Source organism: Saimiri boliviensis, chromosome 11 (genome assembly GCF_048565385.1).
Source record: "Saimiri boliviensis isolate mSaiBol1 chromosome 11, mSaiBol1.pri, whole genome shotgun sequence".
In the NCBI taxonomy this organism is placed as follows: domain Eukaryota; kingdom Metazoa; phylum Chordata; class Mammalia; order Primates; family Cebidae; genus Saimiri; species Saimiri boliviensis.
The window spans coordinates 103,123,947-103,148,502 of NC_133459.1; the positions used below are offsets into that span (position 1 = coordinate 103,123,947).

The 24,556-nt window shown below is 36.5% G+C and overlaps 1 protein-coding gene across 1 annotated transcript in view; it reads left to right on the forward strand.

Annotated features, from left to right (window-relative positions):
- Positions 1 to 24,556, forward strand: part of LOC101038363 (mitochondrial adenyl nucleotide antiporter SLC25A24-like) — a 71,943-nt gene that overhangs the window by 9,734 nt on the left and 37,653 nt on the right. Inside the window, exon 4 of the mRNA XM_074381316.1 lies at positions 5,342 to 5,453. Within this exon, the coding sequence (XP_074237417.1) occupies positions 5,342 to 5,453 (112 nt within the window). The remainder of the gene's footprint in view (positions 1 to 5,341; positions 5,454 to 24,556) is intronic.

Below are 24,556 nucleotides of genomic sequence, written 5' to 3' on the forward strand. Positions count from 1 at the left end.
TATACACTCTTATCAGTACCACATCATATCAACTTAGAAGTTTAAACGAAATGTTGGTTGGCTCCTTGTTTGTTATTCTCTTCCCTCATTTTATTTTATGTCTCCATTATTAAGGACAATTATAGGCATACCCATATTTAGACTGCATTCTAGCCCGGGCAATAAAGCAATACCCCCATTCTCTCTCCCTCTTCCTCTTTCTCTTGCTTCCTCTTCTTTATTCTTTTTCTTATTCTTTTTTTCTTTAAAAAAAAAAAAAAAAGAATGACATGTTTGATGATATCTGTGACTTTAAGCAGCCTCAAGCTGTGATCTTTGAGTTTTTAACCAGGATGCAAGATGTGTTTATAGCTTGAGAAGAACTAGATAAATTGTGGTGTGGGGAAGTGGAGGGGACAGAAGGTGAAATTGCCATGTAACATACTACTTGAAAATAATACTTTGAATTCTGATGGCTTTATTTCTCTCTTTCCAATCCTTATACCTTTAATTAATTAGTTTTTCTATTCTTGCTATAATGATGTTGAATAAAAATATTTGGTAATGATGGGCATTCTGTTTCTTTGTGGATCTTAAAGGGAATACTTCAAATATTTTACCATTACAAGTGGTTTATCATCTTTGTCATGTTAAAAAAAGTTCCTATTTTGTCAAGGGACTTTTAAAAATTATAAATGGGTTTAGATTTGTGAGATAATATATATCTTTTAAAAATCTGTTAATATGGTGAATTAACTTACAGATTTGTTTTCTCTTTGTTAATTCATCCTTACATTCCTAGGATAAACACAACTTTAAAATATTGTGGTGGATTCAATTTGCTAAAATTTTGTTCATAGCTTTTACATTTTGTTCATGGCTGAGATTTCTTATTCTTTTCTTTTCTCCACAGTCCTAATCTGATTTTGTTTCTTAGGTTACAATGCCCTCATGGAATGCCTTGTGGAGTAGTCTCTCTTTTTTTTTCTCTGTAAGAGACTGAATGAAATTGGATTGATTGTAATACTGATTTACAGTATTTATAGGCTTCTCTTTTTCCTTTCTTTTTAATAAATTTTTTCTCATCTTTTTTCCTTATTCATTGTTTCAGTGGTTTGGATTTATATACTTTGTTTCTTGTTAGTAGTTAAGCTTGAAATTTTACCATACAAATTTAATTTAAAGGCTAAAGTTAAACAAAATCTGTACAGTGTCCTCAAACAACAGAGTTTAGAACACTTTTAGCCCCAGTTACCTCTCTCCTAATTTATATGCTGTTTTGTTCTGTTTTTAAAGTGAACAAATAGGTATTGCAATTGTTATTTTATGCAGAAAACTTGTTTGATGTATTTATATTTAGCATCTTATTTACTCACCATTCTGACTTGCATCCCACACTACTCATCCAGGATTTTTCTTCATAAACTACATCCTTTGGAACTTCTTTTAGTGTAACTATATTGGCACTTAACTCTTAGTTGTTGAGCATCTGAAAGCATGTGTATTTCACTTTTGTTCTGGAAAGAGAAATTTTGTAGATACACGGTTTTAGTTTGACAATTATTTTTTCTCAGAACTTTGAGACATTATTCTACTGCTTTTATTTCCACTGTTAGATGGAAGATTGGGCTAGTCTTTTTATTGATCCTTGGTAGGGAATCTGTCTCTTCTGTGTTCTTTAATGATCATCTTTTTGTCTTTGCGGTTCTGTGGCTTTTATCTAGTGAATAGGCCTGGCTTTCTTTCTTTTTTTAATTAGATTTCCTCAACATTAGTGTTGTACTTCTTGAAATTATGTGTTCATGTCTTACAACAGTTTTGGAAAATCCTCAATCTTTATATTTTAAAATATAACTTTCCCTTCATTTTCTTAGTCTTTTAAAAAATATTTTCTACTTTCTTCTTTTCTGTGTGTCATTCTTGGTAAACCCTTCAAATATATCTTCAATTCCTCTTTTCGTCTCTTTTCTTCACTTGACCATTCTATTGAGTTTATCAAAAATTTTATTTATAGAAGTTTATATTATTTGATTCTTTTTCAAATATGTTTGATAATTCCTTATAGTTTCTTATTTCTTTCTTGTTTTGTGATTCTATTTTTTTATGTCTTAACATTAAATGTATCCTATTAATCTGTATCTTCTATCTGACAGAATATTTTAAGTCTTTGACAGTGTAAATCTGGTTTTGGCTGTTGCTGTGGACAAACTCTAATTACATACTGTTACAAGAGGTATATTTTTAAGTAATGGAAGTGTTAGAAGAAAAAGGATGAAAAACCAAAACATTACAAAAATAAAGGGACATTTTATAATGATTAGGGACTTTATTTACCCAGAATATACAATTCTATATTTGTATAGATCTAATAATATAGCCCCAAATCTATAAATCAAGAATTAATGAAAGTACAAGGAAGAATAGATAAGTCAATGATTAGAGTAAGAGAGTTTAACTCAGATTTCTCAGTATTTAATATAACAAGCAGATGGTAAATATCATTATAGATAAGATATAGCAATACCATCACCAACCATTACCTAGCAAACATACATAGAATATTGTACTTGAAAACTGAAGAATATATGTTTCTTAAAGCACATATAGGACATTTATAAGAATTGCCCATACATTGGATCTTAAAGGAAATGTGAAAGTTTAAAAAGAACTGGAATTATACAGAATATGTTTTCTATTCATAAGCAATTAAACAAGAAATAAGGTTTCTTAAAATTTTTTAGAAAAGCTTTCTTTAAAAAAAAGAAATATCAGATAGGACAAGTTTGATAGAAACTTGGGAGCTTTGTCAATCTCTGGACTTTTTTTAAAATTGATATGACAAGTGGTATTTTATAAGCCATTAAAATCACAAAATTATATGTTGCTATACTGTTTTTGGAAAATTGGAAATACACTGCTGAATCATACTCTTAGATAAATTATGAATTACTGATAGCAATGATTTATTCAAAGTTTATTTATAGAACTCATATAGACACCAGTCATAGCTCTAGCTACAAAAGATGCAATTATGAACAAGTCAAAATCCCCACTTGAGGGTTTCAATCTATTAGAGTAGATAATTCTTCCAGATAGTTACAATGTAGTATCATAAGACAAAGCAGATTGAAGCAGTGCACATTGCCCACAGGTGAATTTTGTAGTGATTATTTTGTTTCTTTGAAAATTCTTTATATCACCTTTATTTTTGAAGGTTACTTTTATTGCCGTGGCATTCTAGGATGACAGTTTTTTTTTCTTTCAGCACTTTGAAGTTATCACTAAAGATGTCTGCTGTCAGCCAGGCATGGTGGCTCATGCCTGTAATCCCAGCACTTTGGGAGGCTAAGGCAGGTGGATCACTTGAGGTCAGGAGTTTGAAACCAGCCTGGCCAACATGGTGAAACCCCATCTCTACTAAAAATACAAAAATTAGCCGGGCGTGGTGGCAGGCACCTGTAATCCCAGCTACTCAGGAGGCTGAAGGAGAATCGCTTGAGCAATCTCCTTCTCAAAAAAAAAAAAAAAAAAAAAAAAAGTCTGCTATCAAGAACTGACTTTGATGTCAGTGGCTGCTTTTCTCAGTTTGCCCTGTATGTAATGTTTCTTGCCCCCGCTTTCATCTTTGCTTTCTTTTTTGAACTTCAGTATTGCTCAGCTACTGAATTTCTACAAACTCACAGTCCTCCAGTAGCTATTTTTGTCAGGCCGATGGAGTCAAGTGTAGCTTAGTATTCAGCCAAAGATTCAAAGGCTTACCTGTATAGTTTCTGGAACACCCTCCAAAATTTGCCCTGCAAATTCCTGCCCTCTCAGCAGCCCTGAGCTCCAGTCTTTGTTTATTCTATTTACCTGTTCTTTCTTTAGGCTTCTACTTGTCTATGCTAGAATTTGGAGTGTCCTGAGCCAGACATTAGAATGAATGGGGAGCTCAACTCCTCGGTTTTTCTTCTCCCAAGTATCATAGCCCTGTCCTGTGTGTAGATCAGTGCCTGAAAACAGTTGTTTCATATATTGTGTCCACTTTCAGCTTGGCTTACAATGGCAATCTAAGTTCTGTAACCACTATTTTGTCTTGGCTAGAACTGGAAATTGTACTAATCTTTTTGTTGGCAGAATAGTATTTGTTTCTTAGAATTTTTATTTACAGTAATGCTATTTAAAAAAACATTTCACTAATTCCACCTTTTAGACACAATGAAACAACCTCTGATGCTTCTTAAAAATTTTTGAGATGCGGCCGGGCACGGTGGCTCAAGCCTGTATTCCCAGCACTTTGGGAGGCCGAGGCGGGTGGATCACAAAGTCAAGAGAACAAGACCATCCTGGTCAACAAGGTGAAACCCCGTCTCTACTAAAAATACAAAAAGTTAGCTGGGCATGGGTACGTGCCTGTAATCCCAGCTACTCAGGAGGCTGAGACAGGAGAATTGCCTGAACCCAGGAGGCGGAGGTTGCGGTGAGCTGAGATCGCGCCATTGCACTCCAGCCTGGGTAACAAGAGTGAAACTCCGTCTCAAAAAAAAAAAAAAAAATTTTTTTTTGAGATGCTTAAAAATTAAGTGAATTCTAAATTTTCCACGGTAAAAAGTGAGTCTTCTTTTTAAATTCATAAATAAACAGTTGTTTTAAAGTTGATTAAAAAGCTACAAATAGGGAGAAGAGGATCAGAAGTAAAAATAATACTTGAAGAGCCAAAAGGTATAAAATTACCCTTCAATCAGTTTTATTCACTTTTCATCCATTTATTCATTCATCCAACAGATATTTATTGAATGCTGATTGTTATGGGAAAATATTAGAGAAATACATACAAGTAAATAATTAAAAAGCATTATGGAATAAATTCCACTAGAGGGCCAGTTACCCCATCGGCACTCTTTGAAGCTGTCGAGGTTTTCAAAAACAAGGAGAGAGAAACTATCATAGCCAAGAGGAGCTTAAGGAAATGTGATGACTAAATAGAATGTGCTATTTCAGCTGAGATCTTGAAACAAAAAGACAACATTAGTTAAAAACTAAGAAACTCTGAATAAAATATGGACTTTAGTGAATAATAATGTAGCAATATTGGTTCATTAATTATAACAAATGTGCCATAATAATGTGAAGTGTTACCAATAGGGGACAGTGAGTGTGGGGATATATCGGGGTCTTTGTGTTACTGTCTCAAATTTTCTGAAAACCTAAAACTGCTTTAAAAAATAAAGTCCATTTTAATAACAATATGAAAATACAGTAATTTCAATGAAGTCCAAGGAAGTGGCTCCCAAAATAAAGATTTAAGAATTATTTATTTTTATAGTGGTACTAACTTTGACATAAATGTTATAAGCACTGTTTTCTTTTTTAAAAATTTCAGCATGGATAGTGATGGGTCAATAACAGTAGACTGGGATGAATGGAAGTACTACTTTTTACTTCATCCTGCAGCAAATACCACTGAAGTTATTCGTTTCTGGAAGCGTTCTACTGTAAGATTACTTTGTGTTTTATTTTGTTTTTATTTCACTCTAAATATCATCGCTGTTATGATAATATAATCCCTGCAGTACTTGCCTCAGGGTCTAAAGTTACCATATTCCCCCCTTAATAATCTGCTAGTTTAGCTAGAGGTATTAATACTACGTGTATAAACACAGCTACCAGTTTCTTTGTTTGCCAAAATCTAGAACTTAAAATCATTATCTACCTGTTGAAAGTGCCTACTTTGTGTTAAGAATTAATTTCTATGATATAATATTGAGATTGCCCTAGAAAAGTGAAAAATAGTATATTTTTCTTTTTTTCACAGTTATACTGTATCTGATTGGGTCTTCTATCATAGAAAATGTAAAGTCAATTATTAGGTTTTTAAAATTTTAGAACAAGAAAGGGTCAAATATTTAATAATCTACCTGATCATTTTATATAAGCGCTTGACTTGGTGTTGTGAGTAACAAGGAGATCTTGTAATTGAAGACTTTGTTTCCTTTTGCAGATCTCAGGTGTGGAGGTTAACTGTTTATTCATTGCAGAATATTCTCATTTACCCTCTTGAGTTTTTGCTTCTGTCCATAGAGAACATAGGGGAAGTAAAGAGCACAGGCTCTGGAGTCAGATTGCCTAGCTTGAATTCCACATCTGCCACCCACTTGCTATATCAACCTCTCTGTGGCCCATTTACCTCAGTTATATAATAGGGATTAAAATGATAAACATTTTGAGAATTACTTTAGTACATTAGTTAGTATAATTAAAACAGGGCTGAGCATTTCAATAAATGTTAAGTTGTTATGATAGGCACTTATTCTATCTAATACATTTAATCTGTGTTCTTAGATATTTATATATTTACATATTTTTAGGGAGCATGTAGTATTGTTGTATATGTGTTTTGGATTTGTAGAGCTAGTACTGTGCTAGATGCCATGTCTGATTTCTTACTTTATGATTTGTCCTTGATGTTATATGCTCATTTAATTTATTGCTTCTAACGTACTCATAGTATGCACTTATCACTTCTTCCTTGTCTGTTCCCCAAGAAATGGACATCAGATTTTTCCTCCAACTTTGCCCATAAAAAATTCTTTCCTTTTATGTACCTGAGAGAATTTCATACAATTTTCTAAGTCATAGGAATATGCATTTGAACATTTTACTACTACTAAGATATCCAGTTTCAATTTTGTTTTAATTTCATGAAATACTGCCATATTTTTCCCATTTTTTTTTGATATTGGAAATATTTCCAATATTTTTTCCAAAATTGCCATATTTTTTTCCAGTATTGGCTAGCTGTACCAATTCAATCCTGCCAGCAATGTGTGAAGGTTCCCATTTCTTTGAATATTTTTTATTACTTAGTGTAATTCAGTTTTCTAGTATTTGCTGTTCTGTTGGTCATAAAATAGAATTTCATTGTTTTAACGTGCATTTCCTTGATTCCTAGTACATTTTGAATATCTCTTCTTAGGAATATTAAAAATTCACGTTATTTTCTTTTTCTTTTTTCTTTTTTCTTTTTTTTTTTTGAGATGGAGTTTCGCTCCTGTTACCTAGGCTGGAGCGCAATGGCGCGATCTCGGCTCACCGCAACCTCCGCCTCCTGGGTTCAGGCAATTCTCCTGCCTCTGCGTCCTGAGTAGCTGGGATTACAGGCACGTGCCACCATGCCCAGCTAATTTTTTGTATTTTTAGTAGAGACGGGGTTTCACCATGTTGACCAGGTTGGTCTCGATCTCTCAACCTTGTGATCCACCCGCCTTGGCCTCCCAAAGTGCTGGGAATACAGGCTTGAGCCACCGTGCCCGGCCAAAATTGACGTTATTTTCTATGAATTATCTGTTTATATCTTTTACTTTTGATGGATTTTCTATCATGTCCCTAATGTTTCATAGGAGTTACATATTTATCCTAGATATTAATCTTTGTTGTACTTAGACTTGCACATATGTTTCTAGTATGTCATTTCATTTGTCTGTGGTTTCTTTGTTTTTTCCATGATATTCTTGGTTGAACAGAAATCTTTGATTTTTGGTAAGTAAATCCTCAGAATATAGAATGGTTTACAATTTTGGCATCTCATTTAAGAAGTACTTTCCTACCTCTTGGTCACAAAGATGTTCTATAGCTTCCATTAGTTCTACAGTTTCTGCTTTTACATTTAGGCCTTCAGTGCATCTGTTAGTTCACATTTCTATATGGTTAAAAGCAGAGCTCTGATTTTATTGTTTTCATATGTAGAGGGAATTTTCCCAATATACTCTGCTAAACATTGAATTCTTTCCACATTCATTTGTTGCACATCAAGCTTCCACAAATACTTGGATATTTTCTTGAGCTTTCTTGTCTGTTCCATTTTTTGGTAAATGTCAATATTGAACTGTCTTTGTGACTATGGTTGTGTAGTATAATACTGAACTGGTAAAGTAAATACTTCCTTTGTCCCTTTTCTCTCATTGATCTTTCTTATCTTTTAAAAATGTTTTAAATATTTTATTTTCTTTTTTTCAACTTATTTATTATACTTTAAGTTCTGAGATACATGTGCAGAATGTGCAGGTTTGTTACATAGGTAAACATGTGCCATGGTGGTTTGCTGCACACATCAACCCATCATCTAGGTTTTAAGCCCTGCATGCATTAGGTATTTGTCCTAATGCTCTCCCTCTCCTTGCCCTCCACTCCCTGACAGGCCCAGTGTGTGACATTCCCTTCCCTTTGTATGTGTGTTCTTATTGTTCAGTTCCCACTTATGAGTGAGAACATGTGATGTTTGGTTTTCTGTTCCTGTGTTTGTTTGCTGAGGATGATGGTTTCCAGCTTCATCCATGTTCCTAAAAAGGACATGAATTCATTATTATTATTATTATTATTATTATTATTATTTTTTTTTTTGAGACGGAGTTTCGCTCTTGTTACCCAGGCTGGAGTGCAATGGCGCGATCTCGGCTCACCGCAACCTCCGCCTCCTGGGTTCAGGCAATTCTCCTGCCTCAGCCTCCTGAGTAGCTGGGATTACAGGCACACATCACCATGTCCAGCTGATTTTTTGTATTTTTAGTAGAGACGGGGTTTCACCATGTTGACCAGGATGGTCTCGAACTCTCGACCTCGTGATCCACCCGCCTCGGCCTCCCAAAGTGCTGGGATTACAGGCTTGAGCCACCGTGCCTGGCGAATTCATTATTTTTTATGACTGCATAGTATTCCATGCCATATAGGTGGCACATTTTCTTTATCCAGTCTATCACTGATGGGCATCTGAGTTGGTTCCAAGTCTTTGCTATCGTGAACAGTGCTGCAATAAATATACCTGTGTATAGGTATATATCCAGTAATGGGATTGCTTGGTTAAATGGTATTTATGGTTCTAGATCCTTGAGGAATTACCACACTTCTTCCACAATGATTGAACTAGTTTAAACTCCCACCAACAGTGTGAAAGCATTCCTATTTCTCTACATCCTCTCTAGCATCTGTTGTTTTCTGACTTTTTGATGATCGCCATTCTAACTGGTGTGAGATGTATCTCATTGTGGTTTTGATTTGCATTTCTCTAATGATCAGTGATGGTGAGCTTGTTTTCACATTTGTTGGCAGCATAAATGTCTTCTTTTCAGAAGTATCTGTTCATATCCTTTGCCCCCTTTTTGATGGTTTTTTTTTCTTGTAAATTTGCTTAAGTTCCTTGTATGTTCTGGATATTAGCCCTTTGTCAGATGGATAGATTGCAAAAATTTTCTCCCATTCTGTCAGTTCCCTGTTCACTCTGATGATAGTTTATTTTGTTGAACAGTAGCTCTTTAGTTTAATTAGATCCCATTTGTCTATTTCATGTTTTGTTGCAATTGCTTTTAGTGTTTTAGTCATGAAGTCTTAGCCCATGCCTATGTCCTGAATGGTATTGCGTTTTAGGTCTGATGTTTAAGTCTATAATCCATCTTGAGTTAATTTTTGTATAACGTATAAGGAAATGGTCCAGTTTCTCTTTTCTGCTTATGGCTAGCCAGTTTTCCCAGTACCACTTATTAAATAAATAGGGAATTATAAAGAAACAAGAGCAAACAAATTCAAAAGCTAGCAGGAGATAAATATCAAAGATCAGAACAGAACTAAAGGAGATAGACAGAAAAATCCCTAAGCAAAATAGATAGACCCCTAGCCAGACTAATAAAGAAGAAAATAGAGAAGAATCAAATAGATGCAATACAAAATGATAAAAAGGATATCAACACTTATTCCACAGAAATACAAACTACTATCAGAGAATACTGTAAACCTTTCCATGCAAATAAACTAGAAAATCTAGAGGAAATGGATAAATTTCTGGACACATACACCCTCCCAAGACTAAACCAGGAATAAGTCAAATCCCCAAATAGACCAATAACAAGTTCTGAAATTGAGGCAGTGATTAATAGCCTGCCAACTAAAAAAGCCCAGGACCAGATGGATTCACAGCCTAATTCTACCAGAGGTATAAAGAGGAGCTGGTATCATTTCTTCTGAAACTGTTCTAAATAAGAGCAAAAGAGGGACTCCTCCTTGACTCATTTTATGAGGCCAGCATCATTCTGATACCAAAACCTGGTAGAGACACAACAAAAAAAGAATATTTCAGGCCAATATCCCTGATAACGATCGATGCAAAAATCCTCAATAGTATACTGGCAAACTGAATCTATCAGTACATCAGAAAGCTTATCCATCATGATCAAGTTGGCTTCATCCCTGGGATGCAAGGCTGGTTCAATATACACAAATCAATAAACAGAATCTATCACATAAACAGAACCAATGACAAAAACCACGATTATCTCAATAGATGCAGAAAAAACCTTTGATAAAATTCAATATCCCTTCATGCCAAAAACTCTCAATAAACTTGGTATTTGTGGAACATATCTCAGTAATACCTATTTTTTGACAAACCTGTAGCCAATTTATACTCAATGGGCAAAAGCTGGAAGCATTCCCTTTGAAAACCGGCATAAGACAAGGATGCCCTCTCTTACTACTCCTATTCAACATAGTATTGGAAGTTCTGGCCAGGGCAATTAGGCAAGAGAAAGCAATAAAGTGTATTCCATTAGGAGGAGAGGAAGTCAAATTGTCTCTGTCTGCAGATGACATGATTGTATATTTAGAAAACCCCATGGTCTCAGTCACAAAACTCCTTAAACTGATAAACAACTTCAGCAACGTCTCAGAATACAAAATCCATGTGCAAAACTCGCAAGCATTCCTATACACCAATAATAGACAAACAGAGAGCCAAATTATGAGTGAACTCCCACTCACGATTGCCACAAAGAGAACAAAATACCTAGGAATACAACTTACAAGAAATGTGAAGGACTTCTTTAAGGAGAACCACAAACCACTGCTGAAGGAAATAAGAGAGGACACAAATAAATGGAAAAACATTCCAGGCTCATGGATAGGAAGAATCAATATCATGAAAATGGCCATACTGTCCAAAGTAATTTATAAATTCAATGCTATTCCCATCAAGCTACCATTGACTTTCTTCACAGAACTAGAAAAAACTATTTTAAATTTCACATGGAACCAAAAAAGAGCCTGTTTAGCCAAGACAATCCTATGCAAAAAGCTGGAGGCATCATGCTACCTGACTTCAAACTACCACAAAGTTACAATAACAAAAACAGCATGGTACTGGTACCAAAACAGATATATAGACCAATGGAACAGAACAGAGACCTCAGAAATAATGCTACACATCTACAACCATCTGATCTTTGACAAACCTGACAAAAAACAAGCAATGGGGAAAGGATCTTTCTATTCATAATTAGCCTAGTTTTTGTTTTCTTTTTTAAAAAAATGACCTTTATTTTAGATTTTCTTAATTTCAACTGTATATTTTTACATACTTGATTGCAATTACATTTGTGTTGGTTTGGGCTGCTGTAACAAATTACTATGTGCTAGGTGACTTAAACAACAAACATTTATTTCTCACAGTCCTGGAGGTTAGAAATTTGAGATAAAAGTGCTGACATAGGTTCTTGGTGAGTGAACTTTTTTTTCCTGGTATAAAGAGGGTGCTCTTATTTCTGTACTCTCACATGTTGGAAAGAGAGCTAGCTAGCTCTCTAGTCTCATCTTGTAAGGGCACTAATTCCAATCATGAGGGATCTACTCTCGTGACCTAATTATCTCACAAAGGCCCCAACTCCAAATATCATCACATTTGGATTAGGATTTCAATATGTGAATTTGGAGACATACATTTCATCCATTGCATTCTGCCCCTGGCTCTTCCAAATTCATGTTCTTCTCACATGCAAAATAAATTCATTACATTACAACAGTCCCCAAATACTTAACTTGTTCCAGCATTAATTCTAAAAGTCTAAAGTCCAAAGACTCATCTAAATATCATGTAAATCGAACGTCGGTAAGATTTGAAGTACAATTCATCCCGAGGCAAATTCCTCTCCAGCTATGAACCTGTGAAACTAATCAAGTTACGTGCTTCCAAAATACAGGCATAGAATAGACATTCCCATTCCAAAAGAAAGAAAGAGGAAAGAAGGAAAGGAAAGATGAGTCTCAAGCAAGTTAAAACATAGCAAGGCAAGCACTGTGAGATCTTAAGGCTGAAGAATAATCATTTTGATATTCTACCCTCTGGAACCATGGTGGCAGTGGTTGAGGAACCTCTTCCATGGCTCTGCCCAGTGGTGGTGGTGCTCCAGTGGATCCCAGTAGCCTAACCATGTTCTCATGGCTCTGCTGGGTGTTGGTCCCACCCTTTGAACCTGAGGTGGAGGCAGTCCCATTTTCTGCCTCAGTCCATGGTACTCTAGGCTGGTGGTGGGAGTAGCACTTCTGCAGATCTCTGAATCTCCTTTGGAGAGCTTCTTCCCTTGTTTTGAATACTACATGTTTGCTGCCTGGTGGTTGAGTCCTATAGTCCTGTAGGTTCTAAGAAGTCTGATGGTCTTCCTTAATTGTATCCCATTTTCTCTCTTTCCTTTAGTCTCAGCTGGCATTTCTGCTAGAATTGTCCCATCTCTGTTCCTGGTTTCTGTTGAGATGGCTGATTAAGTCCACCATTCACACTTACACGAATCTCCTTTTCAAATGGTTAGTTAACCACACCCTTAGTGTTCTCTTCTGAACATGCTTTTTTATTTTTTTGTAATATTGACAGTTGAGAAATTTTCAAATATTTATGTCTGGTTCCTTTTTGCTTAATGATTCCATCTTCAGCTCATTTCTCTCTTCTTACCTTTTAGGGGACACAAACATTGAGTCAATTGCAGCATTGAATTTATAGAATAATTTGGGTAAAACAAGTATCTTCACAATTTTAAGTTACTCTATCCACAAACATGATCTAATTCTCTATTCAGATCTCCTGTTATACTATTTAACAGAATATTACATTTTTTTCCCTAAAATGGTCTTCTGTACTCTTTGTTAGGTTAGATCTTAGATGCTGCATAGATTTTGCCACCATTGTGAATGTATCTGCTTTCCTATTAAATTTTCCGCTTGATTATTTCTGCTTTAAGAAACTTCGTTTTGTAAATTGATCTTCTATATGGTACTTCACTGAACTCTCTTATTTTTTATAATAATTTGCCACCTGATGGGGTTTTTTTTTTTGCCTTGTTTATGACTATATTCTCTTAATAATAATTTTATTTGTTTTAGTTCCCATAATAAAAAAATTCTCTTTAGCTTATATCTTTGGCTAGAACCTTCAGTACTATGTTAGATAGTAGCAAGGATGGCAATCATTGTTTCTTATTCATGAAGCATTTTCTTTAAACGCTTCTACAATTTCTTCTGTTAAATATGGTGATTGCTATGTTGATGTTCTTATAGTTATTAGCAAATTAAGGAAGTTTTCAGAATTTAAAAAATAGAATTTAAATATAATTTATATATCATAAAATTCACCCATTGTGAAGAGTGCAAATAAATTCAGTTATTTTAGTAAATTAAGAGAACAGTACAACAATCACCATAATCCATTTTTATAACCTTTCCATTATCCCAAAAAGTTCCTGGTACTTGTTTACAGTTAATCTCTACTCTTCCACCTATCCCTGGGCAACCACTCTTTACTTTCAGTCAGAGATACATTTTTAGTAATAAATTGGTGATAAGATTTATTAAATGCCTTTTTTGCATCCATAGAGATAATTTCCAAGAAGTAGTGCAGTATAGCATACTGGTTAAGAGACAGACTTTGAAACTAAGCTTCCTAGGCTCAAATTATAACTTTGACAATAATTGATCAGGTTTGTAACTTGAGCAAGTTATTAAATTCCTCTATCCTTCAATTTCTTTGGCAAAATGAGAATAATGATAAATGTCTATAAGTTAAGCTATATGAAATTTCTGATATTCAGCTATTTTTGACCTACAAGAATGGTAATTTGCAGAAAGTCCCCATCAGTGAGCAGGCTCTCACAGTTGTGTCCCTTCAACCTTGGACTTCTCAGCCTCCATAATTGCATGAGCCCAGTGAACGAATTCCTCTAATAAGCCATCTACCTATCTGTCTGTCTGTCTGTCTATCTATCTATCTATCTATCTATCTATCTATCTATCTATCTATCTCTCCATCCATCCATCCTATTGGTTCTGTGTTTCCGGAGAGCCTTGACTAATGCTAAGTGCTTCCATGTTTTTACCATTTCATGTTTTCTGAAGGATGTGTTGTATGTTTTTTTCAAACTACTGGTACCTGTATTCTATGAGTTTTTCTTTCCTAGACTCCAACTGATACCATATATGTTTTGATATATAGTGTTTTTATTGTCATTTGGGTCCAATTTATTTTATAATTTCTCCCTGAGATTTCCTCTTTAATCCTAGAATTAATTAGATATATCTTTATTTTATGTGTGTGCCTAATTTTCTGGCCAAGGGTTTTCTTTCAAAAACATCCTTTTGTTATATATGTTTATTGAAATATAGTCAGGAATTATAGAGGGCATGATATAGATTCCTTGTAATTTATTGTGGCTTCCTTTGTAGCCTATTAAATGGCCAATTAAAAAATATATTCTATGCATGTGTCCTAAAAAATAATGTATATTTTTTCTTGTTAGATGTAAATTTCTTTATAGATCAATTAAGCTAAATGTTATTATTTTATATGCTTTATAATCATTTTTATGGTGTTTGAGCTATGAAATTCTGAGAAGAATATTTCAAAATTAGCAAGTACAGTTGTTACAGTTGTTAATTTATTTCTCCCTGTAGTTCCATTGGTTGTTGCTGAAAATATTTTGAGGCTATACGGTTAATATGTGTATATGTTCATGACTTTTATGTTTTTTTGATTAGTTGTTCCTCTTAACAATCTCTCATGTTGTTTTTCTTCTCAAGTTCAATCTGTGTCTTCTCCTAAACAATATAGGTATACTTCAATAAACTCTTATTTCCATTTGTTTTTTTTTTTTGCCATAACCCATATTTTGTTGATATTGTATGGAATTTTAGTGGATTTTATTGGATATGGCTGTGTGTTTATGGTGCGTATCTTTGCTTTTAAAAAGAAATAATAAATTTTAAGTTATTTTATTTATTTATTCTTACTTCTCATTTATCTTCTAATGTTCTCCTGGGTTTACTTCTCTCTTTGCTGGAGTGCCTCTTCCAAGAGTGTTTTCAAAGAGGGTCTTTGTGTGCTAAGTCTGCTGAGATGTTCAATAGTTGAGAATATTGTTCTTGTATGTTTGCTTTTAAGTGATATTTTTGTTTAAAATTCTAGATTTAAATTTTCTTTTATTGATTGATTTGAAAATATTATTACATTTCCTTGTTACATCATATGACCTTAATTGAATTCTTGTTTGTACAGTTGTCCCTAGGCATCTACAGGCATTGATTCCAGGATCCCACTCTCCACCCAAACATCTACTGTAGATACCCAAATCCATGCATACTCTAGTCCCAAAGTTGTCTTGATAGGACCTGGTATTTAAAAAGTCAGCCTTTGGTATCAGCAAATTGCACATCTTATGAATACTATATTTTCAATCTGTTTGGTTGTAGACATAGAACCTACAGATGCAGAGGGCCAACTGTATTTGTGGCAAAAAAAAAATCTGTGTATAAGTGGACCCACACAATTCAAACCTATGTTGTTCAAGGGTCAGCTGTAGTTGATTTGTTCTTTATCTAAGAACACTTAAAAACCTTTTTCTTTCCTTGTCTTTGATATTTTTAAATTTCATTATAATGCATTTGGATGGCCAGGAGTGGTGGCTCATGTCTGTAATACCAGTACTTTGGGAGGCCGAGGTGGGCAGATCTCTTGGGCTCAGGGGTTTGAGACTAACCTGGGCAGCATGCCAAAACCCCACCTCTATAAAAAAAAAAAATTAGTCAGGCATGTTGGTCAGGAGGATCAGAAGGGTAAGGTGGGAGAATTGTCTGAACCTGTGAAGTCAATGCTGAAGTGAGCCGTGATAGTGCCACTGCACTCCAGCCTGGGTAACAGGAGTGAGATCTTGTCTCAAAAAAATCCCATATACTGTATAATGTGAAATTCTTGTAGTGTGTTTTTCATCTCTATGAAGTCGATTAGGGTTTTTTGTTTTTTGGTTTTTGTTTAATGCTGGCTATTGTACGTGTGAGCTTCTCTATTGTTTCTGTAGTTTCCCTGGATTAGGTTTTGCCATTATCCTGGATGTGAATAATTTTTTGTCTATAGTCCTAATTCTATTTTTGTCATTTCAGCAGTTCTTCCTGGTTAAGAATACCTGTTGGAGAACTAGAGCAGTGGTTTGGAGGACATAAGATACTCTGGCCATTTGAGTTGCTGGAGTTCTTGCATTGGTTTTTTTCCCATCTCTACATGTCTGTTTGTAGGTGTTCCTTTAACTGCTGGGCTCCCTCTGAAGTGGTCAGGTGGAGTCAGGGGGGTTGTGCTGGAATCCCAGGTTGAGTGCCCCTGTCCAGTGAGTAGAAGTGAGGCTTGGGACCTGCATGGAGACAAGTCTGGTCACTTTTCTTTCAGATGAGTGCTCTGTACTGGGGATCCAGACCACCCCATGATTCCTGTGGACTCTCCAGGGCCTCAAGACAGCAAAGGTGAGGGCTGTGAGACAGCAAAGATGGCATCCCACTCCTCACACTAGGGCTTTTCTCCCAGCAAGTTGCATGGCTGCAACTGACTTGAAGACCCAGCAGGGGGATGTTAGAGACCCAATATGGGAGGACTTTTCTGGTGAGGAGGTACAGGATTAGGGACCCACATAACAAAGTTTGGCCACTTTTTCCTAGGGCTGCTGCTGTCTGTTGGTCGTTCACTCCAGTCCATAGCCACCTCAGATTTTTCAGTAGCTAAAGGTATCAACAGTGAAGGCTGCAAAACAGCAAAGATGGCAACCCACCCCTCCCATTGGGAGTTCTGTCCCAGAGACTTTTGAAACTGCTGTCAGCTGGAAAACACCAGCAGTTAGCTAGATACCCTGGTTGGGAGGTCCTGTTTAGTAAGGCGGAACAAGATTGGGGAACCACATGAAAAAACAGTCTGGCTGCTTTTTTGTAGAGCAGTTGTGCTGGGTTGGGGCTCCACTCCAGCCTCTAGTCTCTTTGGACTCTGTAAATTTCAAGGCAGTAGTGGCTAAGGCTGAGAAACAACAAGGCTGTCAGTGTACCCATTCCTCTGGAGTTCCATCCCAGGGCAATTTGAAACTATTACTGGCTGGAAAACACCAGTGGAGGTTATTATAGACCTCCATCAGGAGGGTCTGCTCAGTGAAGATAAATGGTATCCAGGACCCTCATGAAAAGAGGTCTGCTGCTCCTCCACAGAGCTACTACACTGTGCTGGGGGACCACTCTAGTCACTAGTCACCTCAGATTCCCTAGAGCCTGAGGGCCACAACAGCTTAGGCAGTGAAACAGCAAAGATGGTAGTCTGTCACTTCCTCTGTGAGTGCTATCCCAGGGAGGCTGGGAACCACTGCCAGCTGGAAAGTACAGGTGAGGGTAGCTGGTGACTCCAGTCAGGAGGTCCCACCCAACTACGTAAAGTGGGGTTAGGGATCTGTGTAAAAAATAGCAGTCAGGCCACTTTTTCATAGGATAGCTGCATTGAAGGCAACAATGGCTAAGCCTGCAAAATAGCAAAGATGGTGGCCCACCCCTCCCTCTGGGAGCACCATGTCAGTGATGTGTAACACTGTTACTGGTGGCTGGCTGAAGTTCTCCAGTAGCAGTGTTACATGGGTTGAGTTGTTTTCTTGATGAATCTCAATGTGTGTACCTGGCGCTGTATTTACTCATCCTCTCTTTTTTTTTTTTTCCATGAAAGCAGTGCTTCTTTGTTGATTTTCAGTCTGGAAGATCTGTCCAGTGCTGAAGTGGGATGTTGAAGTCCAGCTATTATCGTATTGGGGACTCTCTCTCTCTCTTTTGCTTGAATAATATTTGCTTTATATATATAGGTGCTCCATGGTTGGGCGTATATATTTATATGTACAATTGTTGTATCCTTTTGCTGTACTGATGCCTTTATCATTATAGTGACATTGTTTGTGTGTTCTTACAGCTTTTGACTTGAAGTCTATTTTGTCCAGTATGAGTATAACTACTCCTGTTCTTTTAGGGTTTCCATTGGCAGGAGATGTCTTTTCCCATCTCTTTGTTTTCAGTCTATGTTTGTCTTTATAGGTCACGTGTGTTTCTTGTAGGCAACAGATCAATAGGTCTTGTTTTTTCATCTGTTCACCCATTCTATGTCTTTTGATTGGAGAGTTTAGTCCATTCATATTTAATGTTACTATTGATAAGTAGGGAGTTATTCCTGCAATTTTTTCATGTTTTCTTGTTGTTTTGTGATCTTCTCTTCCTTCTTTCTTTACTTTCTGTCTTTGTATAATGAAGGTTATTTTCTCTAGTGATAGGATTTAGTTTCTTGATTTTTATTTTTTCGGTATCCATTGTATGTTTTTTTGTTTGAGGTTACCATGAGTCTTGAAAATATTATTTTATAACCTATTATTTTAACCTGATAACAACTTAACACTTTTTACATAACCAAACATGCAAAAAGAAAACTAATAGAAATTTTATACTTTAACTTCATGCCTTCACTTTTTAACTTGTTGTTGTCTTCCTGTATTCTCTATGACTTATGAAGTTCTTGTAGTTATTGTTTTTGATGGGTTATTGATTTAGTTTTTCTAAAGATAAGAATAGTTTACACATCACAATTACATTGTTAAACTATTCTGTGTTTTTCTGTGTGCTTACTACTTCTAATTAGTTTTGCACCTTCAGATAATTTGATTGCTTATTAATATCCTTTTCTTTCTGACTGGATTACTCCCTTTATCATTTCTTAAAGGACAGGTATGGTATTGATGATCCTCCAGCTTTTGGTTTGTCTGGGAAACTATTTGTTCTTCATGTTTGAAGGATATTTTTGATGGATGTACTCTTCTAGAGTAAAAGTTATTTTCTTTCAGCACTTTAAATATATCATCCCATTATCTCCTGGCTTGTAAGATTTTCACTGAAAAGTCTGCTGCCAGACATATTGGAGCTTCATTGTACATTGTTTCTTTCTTTTCTCTTGCTGCTTTTAGGGTCCTTTCTTTATCCTTGATCTTTGGGAGTTTGATTATTAAATGCCTTGTGATAATCTTTGGGTTAAATCTAATTGGTGTTCTAGAACCTTCTTGTACATGGATATTGGTATCTTCCTCTAGGTTTGAGGAGTTCTCTGATATTGTTTCTTTGAATAAATTTCTATTCCTATTTCCTTATCTTCTATATTAAGTCTGACAACTCAGATTTGCTCTTTTGAGGATATTTTATAGATCCTATAGGCATACTCTATTGTTTTTTGTTCTTTTTTTCGTTTGTTTCTTCTGACTGTGTATTTTCAAATAGACTGTCTTCAAGCTCACTGATTCTTTCTTCTGCTTGACCAGTTCTCCTATTAAAAGACTCTTGCAGGAGTTTGAGACCAGCCTGGCCAACATGGTGAAACTCTGTCCCTACTAAAAATACAAAAATTAGCTGGGTGTGGCAGCACACACCTGTGGTCCCATCTACTCAGGAGGCTGAGGCAGAAGAATTGTGTGAACCCGGGAGACAGAGATTGCAGTCAACCGAGATCACACCACTGCACTACAGCCTGGGCTATAGAGCAAGACTTCATCTAAAAAAAAAAAGGAATCCAAGATGGCCAAATAGGAACATCTCTGGAGTGTAGTTCCCAGCAAGAACGCAGAGGGTGAGTGATTACTGCATTTCCAAACGAATTTTTATTGCCCACAGACCAGGAGATTCCTGGGCAGAAAAGTGCCACAAGTCTCCAGCACAGCTGTTTTAGCCAGCACAGTGGGTCTTTGCACAAAAACTCAAAACAAATCTGGGCGCCGTTTCAACTGGTGCCTGGAATGCCTGGGAGACAGTGTCGCTGTTGCCTCTTCAGCTGAAAAAGAGGAGGCTAAAACAGAGAGCAAGGTGATCTGGCTCAGCAAGTCCAACCCCCACAAAGACCAGCAATCTGAAACATTCTGGATTGAGAGTTTCACAGAAAGCACAGTTGGACCCAGGACGGTCCAGCTCTGTGGGTGGAAGGGTGTCTGCCATTACCCAGGTGGTCCATCACTCCCGAGGCAGTATGCCATTACTGAGGCAGTCCACCATTACTGAGGCAGTCCATCATTACTGAGGCAGTCCACCATTACAGAGACAGTCTGCAATTACTGAGGCAGACTGCCATTACTGAGGCAGTTCTAACTATACCTTTATAAACAAAACTGCAAGGAAGTTTGCAAAGCAGCAGGGCAGAGCCCATGGCAGCTCAGCAATACCTCTGCTGGCACATTGTGACTAGGCTTCCTCCTTGCTGGGCAGGACATCTCTGAAAAAAGGCAGCAGCACATCAGGAACTTATAACTAAAGCCCCACCTTCCCAGGAGAGAGCACCTGGAAAAAAAGGCGTTTATGAGTTCCATTGCAGCAGACTTAAACGTACCTACCCAGCAGCTCTGAATGGAACAATGGAGCTCCAAGCTCAGCACTTGACCTCCTGTAAGTGACAGACTGTCTCCTCAAGCAGCTCCCCAACTCCCATATATCAAAGAGACATCTCATAAAGGAGAGCTCAGGCTGACATCTGGTGGGTATCCTTCTGGGACAAAGATAACAGAATAAACTGGCAACAACCCTTACTGTTTTGCAGCCACTGCAGGTGATCCCCAGGCAAGCAGACTCTGCAATGGACCTCCAGCAGTCCTAAAGCAGAGGGGCCTGACTGTTGGAAAGAAAACTAAAAAACAGAAATAACTTCTTCATCAACAAACAGGATGTCTACTCAGAGACCCCATCCAAAAGTCACCAACTACAAAGACCACAGGTAGCTAAATCCACAAAGATGGAAAGAAACCAGCAAAAAAAAAAAAAAAAAAAAAAAAAAAAGATGAAAACACCGAAAACCAGAACGCATCTCCTCCTCCAAGGGATCACAACTCCTCACCAGCAAGAGAACAAGGCTGCATGGAGAATGAGTCTGACGAATTGACAGAAACAGGCTTCAGAAAGTGGGTAATAACAAACTTCTCAGAGCTAAAAGAACATGTTCTAACCCAATGCAAAGAAACTAAGAACCTTGAAAAAAGGTTTGATGAAACGCTAATGAGTATAAACATCTTAGAAAAGAATATAAATGAATTGATGGAGCTGAAAAACACAACACGAGAACTTCATGAAGCATACACAAGTTTCAATAGCCAAATCAACAAAGCAGAAAAGAGGGATTGAAGATCAACTCAATGAAATAAAATGAGAAGGCAAGATTAGAGAAAAAAACAGTAAAAAGAAATGAACAAAGTCTCCAAAAATATGGGATTATGTGAAAAGACCTAATCTACATTTGATAGGTATACCTGAATATGACAGAGAAAATGAATCTAAGCTGGAAAACACTCTTCAGGATATTATCCAGGAGAACTTCCACAACCTACCAAGGCAGGCCAATACTCAAGTCCAGGAAATACAGAGAACACCACAAAGATATTCCTCAAGAAGAGCAATCCCAAAGCACATAATTGTCAGATTCACCAGGGTTAAAATGAAGGAAAAAATCCTAAGGGCAGCCAGAGAGAAAGGGGTTATCCATAAAGGGAAGCCCATCAGACTCACAGCAGATCTCTTGGCAGAAACCCTGCAAGCCAGAAGAGAGTGTGGGCCAATATTCAACATCCCTAAAGAAAAGAACTTTCAACCTAGAATTTGATATCCAGCCAAACTAAGCTTCATAAGCAAAGGAGAAATAAAATCCTTTATGAACAAGCAATTGACAAGGGATTTCATCACCAGGAGGCATGCCTTACGAGAGCTCCTGAAAGAAGCACTAAACAGAGAAAGGAACAACCAGTACCAGTCAATCCAAAAATAAACCAAATGGTAAAGAGCATCAACACAGTGAAGAAACTGTGTCAACTAATGGGCAAACAACCAGCTAGCATCAAAATGTCAGGATCAAATACACACATAACAATATTAACCTTAAATGTAAATGGGCTAAATGCCCCAATCAAAAGACACAGACTGGCAAATTGGATGAAAAGTCAAAACCCATTGGTGTACTGTTTCCAGGAAACCCATTTCACATGCAAGGATACACATAGGCTCAAAATAAAGGGATGGAGGAAGATTTACCAAGCAAATGGAGAGCACAAAAAGCAGGAGTTGCAATCCTAGTCTCTGATAAAATAGACTTTAAAGCAACAAAGATCGAAGAGACAAAGAAGGGCAGTACATAATGGTAAAAGAATCAATGCAACAAGAAGAGCTAACAATCCTAAATATATACACATCCAATACAGGAGCACCCAGATACATAAAGCAAGTTCATAACACCTTACAAAGAGACTTAGACTCCCACACAATAATAGTGGGAGACTTTAACACTCCATTGTCAATATTAGACAGATCAATGAGACAGAAAATTACCAAGTATATTCAGAACTTGAACTTCAGATCTGGACCAAGCAAACCTAATAGACATTTACAGAACTCTCCACCCCAAATCCACAGAGTATACATTCTTCTCAGCACCACATCACACCTATTCTAAAATTGACCACATAATTGTAAGTAAATCACTCCTCAGCAAATGCAAAAGAATGGAAATCATAACAAACAGTCTCTCAGACCACAGTGCAATCAAATTAGAACTCAGGATTAAGAAACTAACTCAGAACCACACAACTTCATGGAAACTGAACAACTGGCTCTTGAATGTTCATGGGATAAACAATGAAATGAAGGCAGAAATAAAGATGCTCTTTGAAAACAACAAGAGTGAAGACATAATGCACCAAAATCTCTGGGACACATTTAAAGCAGTGTCTAGAGAAAAATTTATAGCAATAAATTCTCCCATGAGAAGAAAGGAAAGATCTAAAATTGACACCCTATCATCAAAATTGAAAGAGCTAGAGGAGCAAGATTTTAAAAAAAAAAAACAACCTCAAAAACTAGCAGAAGACAAGAAATAAATAAGATCAGAGCCAAACTGAAGGAGATAGAGACACAAAAAAACCCTTCAAAAAATTAATGAATCCGGGAGCTGGTTTTTTGAAAAGATCAACAAAATAGACAGATCAATAGCCAGATTAATAAAAAAGAAAAGAAAGAAGAATGAAATAGAGGCAATTAGAAATGATAAAGGGGATATCACCATAGATTCCACAGAAATGCAAACTACCATCAGAGATTATTACAAACAACTCTATGCACATAAACCAGTAAACCTGGAAGAAATGGATAAATTTCTGGACACTTACTCCCTCCCAAGCCTAAACCAGGAAGAAGTCGAAACCCTGAAGAGACCAATAACAAGGGCTGAAGTTAAGGCAGCAATTAATAGCCTACCAACCAAAAAAAAAAAAGCCAAGGTCCAGGTGGATTCACAGCCAAATTCTACCAGACATATGAAGAGGAGCTGGTACCACTCCTTCTGAAACTATTCCAAAGCCAGAAAGAGGGAATCCTCCCCAAATCATTTTATGAGACCAACATCATCTTGATACCAGAACCTGGCAGAGACTCAACAAGTAAAGAAAACTTCAGGCCAATATCCATGATAAACATAGATACAAAAATCTTCAATAAAGTACTGGCAGACTGATTGCAACAGCACATCAAAAAGCTTATCCATCACCATCAAGTAAGCTTCATCCCAGGGATGCAAGGCTGGTTCAACATACGCAAATCTATAAATGTAATTCACCACATAAACAGAACCAAAGACAAAAACCACATGATTATCTCAATAGATGCAGAGAAGGCCTTTGACAAAATTCAACAACCAGTTATGCTAAAAAATGAATAAACTAGGTATCAACAGAACGTATCTCAAAATAATAAAGCCATTTACGACAAACCAACAGCCAATATCATACTGAATGGGCAAAACTGGAAGCATTCCCTTTGAAATCTGGCACTAGACAAGGATGCCCTCTCTCACCACTTCTATTCAATATAGCAATGGAAGTTCTAGCCAGAACAATCAGGCAAGAAAAAGAAATAAAGGGTATCCAAATTGGAAAGGAGGAAATCAAATTGTCTCTATTTGCAGATGACATGATTGTATATCTGGAAGACCCCATCATCTGAGCCAAAAATCTTCTTAAACTGATAAGCAACTTCGGCAAAGTCTCAGGATACAAAATCAACGTGCAAAAATCACAAGCATTCCTATACACCAATCACAGAATCACAGAGAACCATATCAAGAACAAACTGCCATTCATAATTGCTACAAAGAGAATAAAATACCTAGGAATACAACTAACAAAGGATGTAAAGGACCTCTTCAAGGAGAACCACAAACCACTGCTTAAGGAAATAAGAGAGGACACAAACAGATGGAGAAACATTTCATGCTCATGGTTAGGAAGAATCAGTATTGTGAAAATGGCCATACTGCCCAAAGTAATTTACAGATTCAATTCTATCCTCATCAAGCTACCTATGACCCTCTTCACAGAACTGGAAAAAAACACATTAAATTTCATATGGAACCAAAAGTGAGCCCACATAGCCAAGTCAATTCTAAGCAAAAAGA